Source organism: Belonocnema kinseyi, chromosome 3, assembly GCF_010883055.1.
Source record: "Belonocnema kinseyi isolate 2016_QV_RU_SX_M_011 chromosome 3, B_treatae_v1, whole genome shotgun sequence".
Lineage (NCBI taxonomy): Eukaryota > Metazoa > Arthropoda > Insecta > Hymenoptera > Cynipidae > Belonocnema > Belonocnema kinseyi.
In genome coordinates, this window is record NC_046659.1 from 110,777,141 (window position 1) to 110,794,086 (window position 16,946).

General features: G+C 30.8%; 1 protein-coding gene across 1 annotated transcript in view; it reads left to right on the forward strand.

The window, feature by feature from the left end:
• Positions 1-15,423, forward strand: part of LOC117169991 — a 35,858-nt gene extending 20,435 nt beyond the window's left edge. The window contains exons 2-4 of the mRNA XM_033356505.1: positions 11,328-11,570; positions 13,082-13,198; positions 15,203-15,423. Coding sequence (XP_033212396.1) covers positions 11,328-11,570; positions 13,082-13,198; positions 15,203-15,423 — 581 coding nt within the window. The remainder of the gene's footprint in view (positions 1-11,327; positions 11,571-13,081; positions 13,199-15,202) is intronic.
• The last annotated feature ends 1,523 nt before the right edge of the window (positions 15,424-16,946 follow it).

Consider the following 16,946-nt stretch of genomic DNA (forward strand, 5'->3'; position numbering starts at 1 on the left):
TAAAAAATAGTAAAACTTTCAACCAAAGACATACATTTTCAACTAAGAATAGAGATCTTTAAATCAAATTTGCAAACAAAATACTTAAATTTTTAGGCAAAGGTGATTAATTTTTAATAAAACAGTTGCATTCTTATCCAAAATAAATTACGTTTTTACTCAAATAGATGAATTTTTAAATAAAAATGAGAAAATTGAAAAAAATGTTAATTTTCATCTCAGAAATATTTCAGATAAACTTTTCAACATTAAAGCATAAAATTTTAAACAAAAAGTAAATTATCTGGAAAATAGTCCGGATATTTTATAAATCAATTGTTAAAAAACCTCTTAATGCTTGGTAAAAATCTTTAAACTTAATTATGAATGTATATAAGAATTTTTAGAAATTTTCAATAAAAAAAAGGTGAAAAATAAAAATTATAAGAAGAAATAATAAGAAAAAACAGAATTACGTTTTTCGATTCTCAAAATGTTTGACCATTTAACGTATTTATATCCATTGTTATCAAAAATACAGCAACAAACTTTATGAAAAATAAATAATATTGAACAGTTGACGGAGAGCAGTATTTGTACGATCGGAAGATTTCGTAATTATTTGTAGAGCTGTAAATTGCAAAACATAAATATTTTCTTCAAACAGCTAGTAGCAAAAACCTTTTGTCTTGTTCAGAGGTGACAAAAATGATTTTTAAAGAAAATTTTGCACATGATGAAGTTTGAAAAATAATTATTTAAACAAACGATGAAAGGTTTTTAAAAAAGAAATAAAAATGTTCTTGATCAAAGAACTTTTTCTTATTTTAATTCTCGAACGACAAAGAAAATTACTTCTCAGCAAAACGTTTGAATTTCTAAACATAGAGAGGAAATTGGGCCGAAATGAATGAATTTTCAACAAAAAACTATATTTGTACCAAAATAATTGAACTTTAAAATAAGCAGTTGAATTTTCTACCGAAAATGAAGAATCGTTAACTTCTATAAAAAAAAAAACTTTTTCAACAAATTACGTGAATATACAACCAAATAGTTGAATTTTGATTCAAATTCATTTTTTGAATAAAAATATAAATTTTCAAATCAAAAATTAAAAAGTCACATTTTCAACGACAAAATTCTTTTCCAAACAAAAAATTCACTGGCAACCAAATATTGAACTTTTTAGTCAAAAAAATGAATTTTTAAATAAAGCAATGAATCTTAAACAAAGTGAAAATGAAATTTTCTTTCAACTGAAAAAGATTCATTTTCAACCAAATATAAAATATTTTCAGTTTATACCTGTAAATATTTAATTAAAACTAAAAAACATTTTAATTTAACTCGAAAACACGAATTTTCAACCAAATTTTATATTGAATATTTTTGAAAAACAGTGGGAGATGACGTTTTTAAAAACAGGTGCAAAACTACAAATCTTTAGTATTTTCTTGCATTATTTAAATCCAAAATCCGACTTCCTTTTTCAACTTCTTGATTCAGTATTAAAAAAAAAAACTAATTTTAAAATTATCATGTCTTCCGGAAATAATTTTGTAACATTGAAGTTGTTAATTTTTGAACAAAACGAATGAAAAACAGTCAAACAATTTATCCTAATGACTTTTATCATAAAACCAAAAATTAACAGAATTATTGAATTTATAAAATTCCGTCTACCGCGGCAGCCTTACCGTTTATCAAGTTCTCAATTATATCCCTAACCTCAGTTACACAGACTTTTTCAATTGAGTTTTCCAACGCATCGTGTTCAACATCGCAGTTGTGGTGTCCTATAGCTTCATCTCCGAATTGTCTCCTAAAATAGTCTCTGAAAGCCTCTAGTATTCCATCTGCATCATATACCATTTCCCCCCTACTATTTCTCATGTTGAAAATTTCTGTACTTTTTTTTCTTTCATTTTTTTATAAAGTAGTTACCTGTTTCATTGAAAGTCGTTTTGTATTTTTATCTCTTCTTCTACTCTAATTGTATCTTTACTTTCTTTAACTAATCGTTTAGGTATCCTGTTTTCGCGTCTATAATCATTTCTACGTCTACTTCTTTCCTCATTGCTAAGACCTGCGATGTTCAAAGTTCTCTTGTACGCTTCTCTTTTTGCTTTTTGGGCAGCCTGAATTTCATCATTCCACCCCGCATCACCAGACATTCTTCCTACAAAGGCGGTACCACATACTTCGATCGTGCATCTAACAAGGATATCCCGTAACATTGTCCAGGCGCCCTCTAAATCGTTGTTTTTTATACAGTCCATCCATGTTGCCTTATCTATGCTTTCGATTATCTTATTTTGGAAATCTGTTCGCACATCCGGTTTCTGTAGGTTCTCAATTTTGATTCGCGTTTGTTTTGCTTTCTTGGGTCTCGTTTTTCTCCAACCCCGACCTAAGTTAATTTTTGAGATCAGAAGGTAATGATCAGTATTGCATTCAGGACCCCTCATGACCCTTGTATCTTTGACTAACTCTCTAAGTCTTTCATACGCAACAACAAACTCAATTATACTGTGGCTATTTCCTTTAGACCAGGTGTACATGTGGATCATTTTATGCCGAAACCAAGTATTTGTAATAAACAGACCCCTTTCTAAGCATAAACATAGTTTATCTCCGTTATAGTTTGTTCTTGGATCCCCAAAATTACCTAATACTCTTTCTGTATCCTGATTTTGGATGCCCACCCAACCGTTCATGTCTCCTAGTAGAATTATTCTTTCCCCATGTTCGGAGATGTTTATTGTGTCATTTATAGGGTCCCAGAAGGCGTCTTTTACTTCTCTAGGATCACTATCAACCGGCGCGTAGCATGCTATAATAAATAGTCTTCTGATTCCTACTTTCATTCTAGCCCACAGCAGTCTGGGAGGCACGAAGCCATGGTCTTCGAGATGCTGCTTTGCTCTTTCATTCAAAATGAGACCTACTCCTTGTTTACCATGTGATTCAAAGTCTCTTCCTGACCATATTTCAAATCCGCCTTTCAACACGCCGTTTTTTATGTCTTTAGTTTCGCATCCCTTTTTCTTTATTTCGGGCACACATAAAATATCTAGTTTCTTCACGTCCATAGTTTCACGCAAATCTTTTACCTTGAGATCATTTACTTCTCTAGCATTCCAAACACCCAGTCTCCATTAGTCGCCTGAAACATGATCTTTTGATTTTCCGTGTGCATGCCTTTTGTCATTAAAAATTCCAGTCCTTTCCGAGGCTATTTTGTAGTTTGTATTATTCATTGTTTAGATTATACGCCCAGCTAGAACCTTTATGCAATAAGTTTATTTTCTGAGTTGAAATGATGTCAAAGTTAAGTATCAAATCGTCATATGGTAGAGATTGTAGTTCTAGCGTCAGTCCCACCAAAAAACTTCAGTTAATAAGGGAGGGTTGGGAGAGGGGGAGAAGTAGAACTGGAACCGAGAGAGTCGTCTTGGGTTTGTGTTTTTGTTTTCATGCTGAGAAGGTCACCAGCCTTCAGCAGCGTTTTTATATATGGAAGTTAGTATCCGGCCGTCTTCTCAGACCGTCACCAAAGACTTATATAGATATATATATATATATATATATATATATATACACATATATATACATACGTACACATACACATCTTTTCTTGTGTGTTTATTTTAGGACTATATCTTCGAATTTACAATAAAAAACGAGCCCCCCCCCAGGTTCAAAATCTCGGCGTTATTTTTAGTTTGTAGGTTTAAATTTCCTTTGTTTTCTTTCTTTTATCGTGACATTATAATGAATTGCTATGAATTACTTATCTTTAAGTACGTTTCCGGATTTCCCAGTAACTGCATATCGAAGCACAATTTTAAGAATGTGCATTTATACCAAATTGAAAATTTTCTATTTTGCTTTTTCTCCAACCGAGTATACATGAGACCGCTCTCTTTCAGATTTGCCACGGAACTGTTAAGGAAAATAAAAGATAATGTGAGGGTCGACTTACGACTACGTCATGTACGTAATTTTTACAAATTCGCAAAAACTTTTTTCTGAAGATTGTCTTTTTAGTTATAAATTTTATTATTTGGCGGAAAATTGAACAATTTTTGTAAAAAGACATCTGTTCTTGCTGTAAATTTAACCGCTTTGTTAACAAATACATCTTTTTGTATTCGAAATTCTGCCCCTTTCGCAGAACAGTAACATTTTGTTAAAAATTGATTTTCTTCTGCTGATGAGTCAACGAAAATCATATTTGGATGAAAACTATTTTTTCTAAAAATTTGTCTTTTTGGTTTGAAAGTTCATATTTTGTAGTAGAAAATTTGAATTCTTTTTATGAAAATTTAACTTTTTTGTTTGAAATTCAACTATTTCCTACAGAATTCATTTTTTGTTTAAAATCTGTATTTTGGTCTTCAGAAGACAATTGAAATATTTTTGAATGAAAATTCAACTCTTTTTTAGAAATTTTGTCTTTTTGATTTAAAAATTCACTTGTTTCAGTAGAATTTCTAATTTTTTGGACAAAAATGCAACTGTTCGATTTAAAGTTCAACAATCTCAGTCAAGAGTCATACTTTTTGGTTAAAATATGTTTTAAAAGAGATTTTATCTATCTTGAAAAAATTGCAACTGTACCGCTAAAAATTGAAACTCTTTTTTAAAAGGTTGTCTTTTTGACTTTAAAATTCACCTCTTTTAGTAGAAATCGCATCTTTCTTGGTTAAACTGGAAGTATTTGGTTTAAAATTCTGCTATTTTGTTGAAAAATTTTACTATTTTGTAGAAAATTGACTTTTTGTTTATATTTGATATGTTAATTTTGAAAAGAGAAGCAAAATATTTTCTGGGTGAAAATTCAACTTATTTTGTTAATTGTTTTTTTTTGTTGATAAAATATCTTCTGTTTAAAGAGAAATTAAAACTTTATTGGATAAAAATTCAACTCTTTATTTGGAAGTCACAGTATGTTGTTGAGAAGTCATATTTTTTGGTTGAATATTCTACGTTTTCCTGGAATCACTTTGTTAAGGAATAATTTTTTTAAAGATGTATATAGTTACATGAAAATTCATCTCTCTAATTACAAATTTTAACTATTTGGTTCGAAAATAATTTTTTATAATTAATAATTCAACTACTTGGGTAAAAATTGAACTGCCTTGTTCGATTTTTTTCAAGACTTTTGTATTTAATTAAAAATTTACTGGTTTAGTCAAAAAACCTTTTTTTAAATTAATTTTTTAATGGAAATGTAACTTTTTAAATTTTTTTAAGATTTTTCTTTTTTAGTTAAAAATTCTTCTTTTCTGGTAAAAGAAATTTTACTGGGCTGAAAAAATTAATTTTTTTTTCTGAAGTTGTATTTTCGTTTACAAATCTAATTTTTGTACGAAAAATTCGTCTCTCGACTTCAAATCTCTAAAATTTAGATAAACTTTTATTAATCTCTTGAGCGAAAAATGTTTATTTGTTGAAATGTCGTCTTTTTGAATTCAAAATTCTTTTCTAAACATAAATTTCATCTTTTTGAGTCAAAATATAAATATTTTTCTTACAAAATTATCTATTCAGGTTGAAAATTGAAAACTAAAGATGACGTGAAATTTCACCGTAAAAAATTGAGAAATGACCGCTTGCTTTTTATTTTTTAAAAAGAAAGCTTGACATACTATTTTAAGAATGTCGCGTTCCTTGAGTTAGATATTAAAACTTTTTAAATATGAGAGAAAGAATTTAAATTTTTTCCATGATGAAAAAACTCTTTTGCAATTTTGTTGCCCTGTGACAATTTTTCCCTGGCCTAAGTTTGATAGTCGAATTGATGATATTCCAAACATACAGAATCAATCATTTTGTCAATTAAAAAAAAAAGATTTATCACGTTTTATTCCCTTACTAAAATTTGAAAGTTCACTTTTCTAAATGGTAGGTAGAGAAAGCAGTCCAAGCAGTTTTTAGAGTATAAGTATTATTTCAAAGGAGAAATATTTATAAATTTTAATAGAAATTTTGTACATTGTTCGTTAAGAATTCTTCTGTTTTAGTTTAAAATTCAACTAACTGGTTAGAAGTTAAACTCTTTTGTGAAAAATAATTTTTTTTTAAAGATTTATTGCTTTAATTTAAAATTCATCTTCACTGTGTGAAACACTCGTCTGTTTTCTTTTTGTTGTTAAAAATTTGTCTTTTTGGTATAAAATTTAAGTATGCCAGATTAAGATTCATCATTGTCGTAAGAAACTTATAATTTTGGTTCAAAATTAATTTTTTTGAATGAAAATTTATTCTTTTTTTTTTATTTTTGGTTGACATTTTTCATTGATAGTTTAAAGTTAAACGATTTGTATACAAATTAATCTTTTTCAATTCGCAATTTAACTATTTTGTTGAAAATTCATGTATTTTATTTTAAAAATTCATTTTTTGGCAGATATTTATCTTTTTCTTTGAAAGTTAATCTTTTTGTCCAAATATTCTTCTTTTTGGTCGAAAAATCAACTATTCCAGGTAAATATCCATTATTTTGATTGCAAATTTATCTTTGAGGTTTGAAATCAAATTATTTGGTTGAAAATATAATGAAAGTTATGACAGTTGCATGCTCCTTAATTTTAGTTAAAAAATTTATCTCTGGAAGAACTTTTATTTTTTAGCTAAACATTTTTGTATTCAATTTCTAGTTAAAAAGTATATTTCTTAAATGGAATTTTTCTTTTGGTAGATATTGATCTTTATGGTCAAAAATTCAATTATTCTAGTGAAAGATTAATAATTTCAGTTAAAAATTCATATTTCTGGTTAAAAATTTAACTCTTAATTCAAATAATTTTATTTTAAAGTTTAATCACTTTGTTTAAAAATTTAATTTTTTTAAGTAATTTTTTTTTTTTTGAAAGTTACTTTTTTGTGGAAGTAATATTTTCAACTAAAAATTTAACTTATACAATTTGAGAATTCTAAACAGCAAATCCTAGAGATCGTCGGATCGGGACGGACCGAGTGTCCACTTTCGATCAGACAGGTCGCAGAAACAAAGGAAGCTACACCTCTTGGTAGTGACGTATCTTAAAATGTACAAGACCCTAACATTTCAGCTGCTGCGTTTTTACGCGCGTGCGCCTCCCTATCACGGTCAGTGGAGAAGTTTACGAGTGGGGACTACATCCCTCCGAGGATATCGATGCGACGAATCCCGACGCGACAGGTCCTTCTGTATTTTGATTTGCTTTCATTTAGATAAATTACTACAATGTCAGAAATTTCATTGAGAAAAAAATTGATTTGTTGTGGAGATAATAATATTTCTGATTTTGTGAATACACAAAAAATCATATTTTACAGGCAGACTGCTGCCGTAGGTAGTTGAAAGTCACATTTGTGTCAGTTTCTAAGCGTTGGTCTTTTGGTGCGACGTAATATGGATTTCCGCAAGACTACAGGGCACAACGGGTTATGTTACGGCCGCGAGGAGAAACAGTTAAGGTGTCTAACCCATTGACCTATAAATTAGCGGGACGAGGCACAAAGTCCCTTATTAGGCGAGCGGGTTGACCTGATACATCGGGAAGAGTAAATTAAACTCCACTTTTTCCTAAGGGGGGCTGGGACGACTCGGATTGGCTAGAATACAAACAGCACTACACTTTTAAGCTTCTAAACTGAAATCTGTCTTTATAGGTCAATGAATCGGTTCCGTTTTCGAGGAAGTGGGGAGAGAATGTGTAATGTGCGTCATGTCTCTTACTTACGCATTTCCAGACCCGGCAGGTTTCTGGTCCGTCACACTAACCTTTAGGACTCCGCGTGTCGGGCCTGCGGACCGCATTTTTCGTTAATTTCATGTGTACTTATAAACCTTTAGATTTGGACAGTATGGCTCTTGCTATCCCCCATCTTGTTGCTATGTAACCGTTTAAACTATTGCTTTTCAACTGCGAACTCTGTGTCTTGAGTCATCAAAGTCAAAAGTGTCAGTTTCGCGGAGTTGCTAAAGTAAGAAAGAATAGGAAGACTGGAAGAACATTTTTTTTTTAATTTGCAGTGCCTACAAACTTCCTTCTCTTCTATATTGTCTTCAGAATCGATTAGCTAAAGATTTTTGTGAGGCTAGTCCAATTTTCTAATCAGAAAGATTCGTATACGATGTGTTTACCGAAATTTGTATCACGTTCAAATTTTATTCAATAAAGTAGCAAAAATATACTAATTTGCTTATTTATTTATCCAAAAAAAGAGAAAATACTTCATTATATATTTATACTGTAAATAAAGCTAATTAGGAAAGGTGTGAGACAAACAAGCTGGACGTCGCGACTGCTTCTATACTCTGTTGATCAAAAGAACGAAATTCCGAAAAGACGAAATTTGGTTCTGTGCACACAGCTTGTCAAAGAAAGGGAAATGTAGGCGTATGAACTCCGCATGCAAGGGTTGAGTAGTCGCCCTAATAAAGGTTATAAAAAAATTCTAGAGAGCACTTGGGTAAGTCTTTTTGAAAAAATTGTGTTTCCCTTTAACATCGAAGTGCTGTACACCGAAGAAAAATATTTGTCGAAGCCTCCCTTAAGAAAAAAACAGCGCGGCCGAATTCGTTCTCTCATTGAACAGGGTATAGTAGCAGTCTAGACGCACACTCGTGAGGGTTTTCTAGTTTCTTCAGCTAGAGTTTTGTGAAAATTTTAATTTGAGCGCAAAATTATGGACAATTCAAAATTTGGTCGATTTCCTGCTGCAGCATTCCTGCATATTTACCATAAACAATCAATTTTACAAGGACCTGATTGTCCGATACAATGTACGAGGAGTATTCAAAAAATAAGGTGACTTTATGGTTTTTTCAAAAAATATTCATTTATTCCTCAATATTTATGTTGTCCCCTTCAAAGTCATCCCCCTCAGATATAACACACTTGTGCCAACGCTTTTTCCAATCATCGATGCACTTCTGATAATCATTTTGTGGTATAGCCTTGAGTTCTTTCAGCGATGCAGTTTTTATCTCCTCAATCGTTGAAAATCGATGTCCTTTCATGGGTCTCTTCAGTTTTGGGAAAAGAAAAAAGTCACTGGGGGCCAAATCCTGTGAATATGGAGGCTGATGCATGACTGTGGTGCTGTTTTTGGTCAGAAAATCTTTCACAAGCAACGATGAATAAGCAGGTGCATTATCGGGATGCAAAAGCCACGAATAGTTTTTCCAAAGATCCGGACGTTTTTTGCGTATCGCCTCTCGCAAACGGCGCATAACTTGAAGGTACCTTATTGACCGTACGACCTTGTGGTAAGAATTCCTGATGCACTACGCCATGGTAATCAAAGAAGACAGTGAGCACAACCTTCACATTTCACTGAAATTGACGTGCTTTTTTCGGTCTTGGAGACTCAGGATGCTTCCACTGAGACAATTGGTCTTTAGTTTCGACGTTATAACCCTATATCCACGATTTATGCCCAGTTATAACCCTTTTAAGAAAATCAGGATCATTATTGACTTCATTCAACATCTCCTGAGCGATGGTCATGCGATGGATCTTTTGATCAAAATTAAGCAGTTTTGGAACAAATTTCGCTGACACACGTCTCATGCCCAAAACGTCCGAAAAGGTAGCATGGCATGAGCCAACCGATATGCCAACATCTTCAGCTACTTCTTTGATGGTAATTCGGCGATTTTTCAACACCATTTCTTCCACTGTCTGAACGGTTTCATCTGTTGTTGACGTGCTAGAACGTCCAAGGCGAGGTTCGTCTGCGACATCCTCTCGGCCTTCTTGGAACAGCTTGTACCACTTATACACATTTTTCTTACTCAGAGTTAATTCACCGTATGCAACTGTCAACATTTCAAGAGTTTTAGAGCACTGGATTCCATTTTTCACACAAAATTTAATGCAAACTCTTTGCTCCATTTTTTCGAAAGGAGAAAATCGCCGAGCACACCAAACCCTTCTAACCTTTTACGCCTCTGCCAGAGAAACAACACTAGCTATATAGTACATACATTAATACATAATTACATATGCTCATTTATGAATAAATATATTATAAATTTTCTATTTGCTCAGAAAAAACACATTTCCATAACGCTATTACATTAATATTTATTATAATATTACTGAACCAATCAGTAAGATTTCATCCATGGAATTTCACATAGAAAGTCTAAAAAAATTACGTTGTGGGAACGTTTTGTTTTACATGAAAATAGAATATGTATCACGTATTCATTCATAAATGATCGAACGTAATTATTTATGTATGGAATTATGTATTATGAAGTAATGTATGTATGTGCGTGACAGATAAAAAGATTTTTTTAATTTTTAGATGGGGGACCGTTTTTATTTGTTAAAAATTAATTTTTTAATTTGATACTAAATTATTCTGTTTTTGGTAAAAAATAAATATTTTGTAACTTGAACATTCCATTATTTAGTTGAAAATCTATCTATTTTGTGGAAATTAATCCTCTTGGTTCCAAGTTCAACTATTTGGTCGAAAGTTCATCTTTTTGTTTATAAATGTATTCTTTTTTTATCAAAAGTTGATAAGTTTGTTTGGGAATTCGAATGTTTAAATAATAATTTTAGTCGTGCTGCCACTGCTTACGAAAAACTTATGCGGTAGACGATGAAGCTGTGCTAATATAGCGTTTGTAGTCTTCGCATAAGATTTTCAAACATTCGGCTTTGGTCATAAGGCCAGATTCGCAGGAATCCCGCTGTAAAGTCTGATCTACAATCGCTGCAAGACTCAGCGATGCGATGCGGCATCGTAACGCAAAGAATAGCCGTCTGGAGTAGTCGCGAGTGGCACTGTTGCGGCAGCCAATCAGAGCTTACTATTAAATAAACTGTTTTCTCGTCGTACTTTGATAGTCAAATATTTTTCGCTTCTAAAATAGATCCTTCTGACTCGCAATATGCTATTTTTCAGTTTTCTTCTTTAATTTTAAATGATTTTAAATGTTTGTCACATAACACACCAAACCAACAAAAAATCCAGACAAATTTAAAACAAAATCACTCGAACTCAGTGTCGACGATGCCACAAACGTGTGGTTGTACGAGGTTATGTGATGAAACGCTCTGATTGGTCCTCTGACATTCGACGCGAGATCACGCGAGACGGTTGCAGCGCGGCGCTTGCTAGCTGTGCCGCAACGGGCTGTTTGCGACGATTGTAGACCAGGCTTAAGGCCAGCTCGTTAACATCCACAGCATTCGAACTCAACCTTGACGGTTAATTTATAGGTCCATGGTCTAACTTTCGTTCCGCGACTAATTCTATGCCGCATGTACTTTCTGTTCGTTAAAATGATTCGTTGGTAAAAAAATTGAATATATTTGTGCTTTCAGTATCAATGTCCATGTACCCACCGGTGGACAACTCGCCGTTGAAAGTTCCAACAGCATATGCGCCGTTACCTTCCCTTCCGCAGGCATCATCAAGTCTTGCTGCTCAAAATGTGAATAAACATAAGCTGGTGCGCTTGCAACACAACCTGGAAGGTTGTACACCAGCGTACAATGAAGAGAAAAAACTTTATTCTTTTCAATATGGTGAAAAGGTTCATAAGATCGCTAATACTTTAACAGAGGGTGAGTCCGATAATTTGAAAAAGAAAATAGAATCTAGACCAAAAATCTGGGAATTCTGACTGAAATAGCTCTGTTTTTTAATTTGATGGCCCAGATGCATTGAGGACAAATGAGGGTGGTCCAGAAATTTTTTACCAGATTTTCATGCATATCGCTCAAAAAATCTTTCAAATCCGCAAAAATATTAATCCATTTTTTTCAAAAAATTTTATCTGGATATAGTAAAAGCCCCGTAAGATAAACAGTTAATTAAATTTGATAACAGTACATGTGTAAACAATTTATTATTTCTTTTATTAATATTTTTTTTTGAATAATAGTAGGAAGTTTCGGTTCTTCTGAAATTTTCTACCATGTGTCTACTTTTCACTTGGAGTGATCTAATAATTCATTAAATTCATAAAAATAATTTCTTAGACGGATTATAATTGTTTATAAATTTACTCTCATTCACTAATGCTAGATAGTTCTATTTTATTCTGAATTTTTTTATCTTTTATCCACTTGTTACTTTTGTATAATTATTTTGTTCGTAGCTTCTGTCATTTGTCAAAAAATTCCTTTTCGAAAATATTTTTAGTGTTGTTTGTTACGTATAAAAACAAAAACTACGTGTCCTATAAAAATGTAATTCAAAACTAATTTGTAAATATTTTTTCGTTAGATAATTTTCGTCTTTTCATTTTTGGTTGTATCTTGCATGATTTTAACGCACAATAGAATTTTCGATTGTATCTAAGATCAATATTTTATTTTTCGATTTTGCAAAAAATTTACTTGGGTTAAGACAATAAAATGTTAATTTTTGTTTATTTCTTTGAATTATTTAAATATCTAGACATGGTATCTAGACATGGTTCTTTGCATGGAAGAAAGTCATATAAATAAATTATTTTTTTTTTTATTACTTTGAATATTAACACGAAAAAGTGGTGTTTTTTAGGTTTTAAATCAAGTTTAAAAAACCTCTTTTCAAAAATTTAGTTTCTTTATTTTTAATGATATTGATAACAAGAGATATTTCGAGTTTCACTCGTGTACAAAAATACGAATTTTGCCCAAATTTGGCAAAATTCGTAGTTTTTTACTCAAGTGAAACCCGAAATATCTCCTGTTATCAATATGAATCGTCGTGAAAGCATTAACTTTTTTATTCAATTATATTTTTTACGATTTAAGCTAAAAATACTCATGCTAGTGTGAGGAAGACAGAAAAATTTGTGAATATGATTAGGGCAAAAAATTTGGTTAAATAAAATGTTATTATAGCTTGCTTACTTTTTCAATGAGTTCATTTTTTAAATATATTTTAAATTTTGAACATTTGTAGTTTTTCTTGGGTGAATAACTTTTTTTGTGTAGCTTCTGTCGTTCATTTTAAAATTTAATTTTTTGCTTTTAATGTTTTAAATTCGGTAACACCAGTCATTTTTTGCCTTGCCTATACGAGTAGCTCTAAGCTTATGAATTTTTTATATGCAAATAAGTTAATAACTATATTTTTCTTTCAGAACACCAACTAATCGTGAGCATGCTTACTGCAAATCTTGATATTTACCGTAACAATGGGAATGGAGTAGGAATAAAAGTGGCGACACACACTGGAAGAAAGTTTAAAACACCGAAGGGTAAAATTCATGCTTTAAATAAGTAACAAATAATTTTTTTTTAAATATTAGAAAGTTGCGTCTTGAACCTTCTTAGCTTATCAAGTGACTTTTCCGTGGACTCACAGATGTGGTATGTCATAAAACAGTTTTCGCTGAATGAATGAAGCAAAGCCGTTTTTCCTTTTCAGCTAGGACCCGTGCATAAATAACATAAATTTTTTTCTAGAATTGTAAACAAAATTAGTTTTTAACAAAAATATTAATTTTCAATACAAGCAAAAGAGGTTTCTATAAAAAAGGTGAATTGGTAAACACTAAGAATAATTTTAAAACAAAAAAAAATATAAAGGAATACTGGAATTTAGAACAAAATTTTTACATTGTCAATTATGAAGATAACATTATAAAAATATAGTGAATATAGTGAATATAGTGAAATATTCTACCAAATTGCTCAATTTATAAGCTACAAAGACGAATTTTCTACCCACGAATATATATTTTGAAAGGACAACAATATTTTTTCTCAAAAAGACGAATTTTTAAGAAAGCACATTATTTCTACCAAATTTTTTTAAACAAAAAGATAAATTTTGAACCTAGAAGAATAATTTTCAACCAAAAACACGACCTCTCAACAAAATATGCATACATTTTTATTTACGCAGATAAATTCACAAAAAAACAACTCTTGAACTAAAAATATAAACATATGAAAATTTAGCAATGAAATAGCTAAATTTATAAAATAAAAAAAATTCAATTGTTCACCTAAAATGAAATATTTCAAATTGTAGTTAAAAAATGAAATTCAAATTTAAAAACCAAAGTCGCACTAAAAAATTGAATTTTTTGGCAAATAGTGCAATTCCTTACCAATTTTTGACTTTTCAACCCAAAAGAAAGAATTTTACACAAAACAGTTGAATTTTCTACTCGGAGTAAGAGTTTTCAAAAATAAAGTTCATTTTTGACAAAAGCACACATGCTTTCTATAAAAAGGTCATTTTATTAACAAAAGCTGACATTTTGAAACAAGAAGATTAATTTTCTAACAAAGTACATTTTTTTAAAAAATAGATACATTTTTAACAAAAAGGTATAATTCTTTAACAAGGCTTTAACCCAAGCTTTACCCTAAAATGGAATATTTAAATTTTTATTTAAAAATTACTCAGAAATTCAAAAAACCAATCTTATGCAAAGAAGATCAATTTTTTACCAAATAGTTCAAGTTTCTGCGAAGCTGTTAAAGTTTTCAGAAAAATACACGATTTTTCTACCGGAAAACATAAATTTTCTATAAAAAAGATAAAGTTTCTATTCAAAAAGACAAAGTTCCAATCTGTTACTGAAGAGGGCGAATTCTAAAAAAATACATAAATTTTTCAGCATAACGATGAACTTCCGACAGAGGAAAATAAATTTCTGCTAAAATAGACCAACAGCCAGCTATCAAAATATACATGGTACATTACATTTTAAGTAAAATCGTTGTATTTTCTACCAAAAACGAAGACCCTACAACAAAAAATAAAAAGTTATAATAACGTGTGTGAAATCTCTAAATACTTAAAATTTTTGTTTTCTTTGAATAATTTGGTAATAAATTTTTTTAAATATTTATTTCCAGACTCTCGCCTAATTTGTTTGAATGAATCGTTAAATTTTTAGCTTTGCTACCTACAAAAAATGAAAGGTTTTATTTTTTCATAATTTTTTCAGCATTTTTGCTGTTTTGATGTTTATGTTAGACACTTCACCTATTTCAAACGATTAAAAACTAGCAGATGCTTGAACTATGAAGGCACCTGTTAATTTTGTTTAAATTTAAATAAATATGGAGTAAAAATAATTTTTTGAATAATAAAGAATTGTACATATTAAAAAAACGCAACAAAAATTTAATTTAAATAAAAAATTAGCTGCATTACAGTCAAGCACCCTTAAAACCCTTAAAACATATTTAATGTTTTTTTAATTCTTACATTAATTAATACTTTTTTCTCATATTTTTAACAGGTAAGTATTTCAGCGGATCAGAATTCAAACCTAAAGCAGAGGATTTCATAGCAGATGGTGGCCATCCTTTTGGGTACGTTGATCACATGCGCAATCTTCAACTTTTCGTTTGGGAAACTCCAGCTACACATGCAGCTCCAGATGCACATGCAGTTCCAGATGCAAAGAAAAATCTAGCTCATTATTTAACTCCATCTGCACCTCCGTATGGACATTCATGAGAAGAATCGATTCGTTTCCCTCAATTTTTAATTCTACAAACCTCGCCTCTCCACTGCTATCACTTTGCAATGTACTGGCGTACTCAAGGGTTCAGTTTTTGTTTTCTCTTTAAGAGGGTGTACGCAGATGTTGAACGACTGACGGGTACCAATGCATTTTCTGTGAGCTAAGCTTGCCTTCATCGAGGCTAATATATTTCCCTATCTTCTAGTTTTGTTGTGTTTTTATTGCCTTTTTCAGTTACTGTAGATTTTATCATGATTCCCTTATAATATATGAATAACGAGAACAATTACCGAAAAATTAGACGCTACTTACTTTGCCGCTATTTACCTTGCTACTTCTTCTAACTCTCGGTCGAGCTCTTTCCCCACCACGACCGCTGATAATGATCATTTTGAATTATTACATAAAAATTTCGTTAAGACAATTAGAAAGGGACACTTTTAAGATGCTTGACAATTGGAGAAAGAAAGGACTTCTGGGAAAGTATATAAGATGGACTGATATTAATACTGACGACACATTTCTTGCAAGATGTTATGGGTTGAGAAAGATTCAAAAAGATGGCTATACCTTAAGAATAGTTATTTGAACTAATAATGCTCCTACCAAATTTTTTGAACAAAATTTTAATTTGATTCTCAAGGACTCTATCACAAGTTTTAAATATAATGTCAAAAATAGCTGGGAATTCCAAAAAAGTATCATTCAAGAAAAGGTTTCAGATGACCATGTAATACTTTCTTTGGATGTTATTGCAATGTTTCCGAGTATACCCCTTGAATTAGTTAAAAAGGCAATTTTAAATAGATTGACTAATATAAAAACACGTAGTCGTTTATGTCAGAAAGATTTTATTGAAGGGATATTTTTTATTATGGAGTCAAGTTATTTTAAATTTAATGAATCTTTCTGTAGACAGAAGTCTGGTACTTTCATATGTTAAGTCATTTCTCCGATTTTGGCAGAACTAGTGATGGAAGGTTTAGAGTTTTTTGTTTTTGAGAAATTAGATTTTGTTTTGCCTTTTTATTTTCGGTTTGTCGACGATACCTTATTATGTGTTCCTCTGGAAATGTTGCAGATCGTCATTGATACTTTTAACAGTTTTCATCCAAAACTTCAATTCACTCATGAAATAGAACAGGATTATATGATCAGTTTTTTGGACATAGAAGTAATTAAGGGTTGGAATAGTAATATTATTACCAATTGGCACAGAAAAAGTACATATTCAGGTAGAATTTTAAATTTTCTCTCTGCTCATCCCTTTCAAAAAAAAATTGCAGTAATTAAAAACTTAGTTGACAGAGTTCTAGGTTTGTCCCATTATTCATTTAACACAAGAAATTTGAATATTGTTAGGAATATCCTTTTTCTGAATCATTATCCAAAAAAGTTAATTGAGAAACATATTGCAATTAGAATTCGACAAATAAAAAACAAAGAGATTAATAATTTGCTTGTAGATAATCAGAAAGAGTTAAAGAAATATAGTTCGTTTAATACTTTTGTTCTT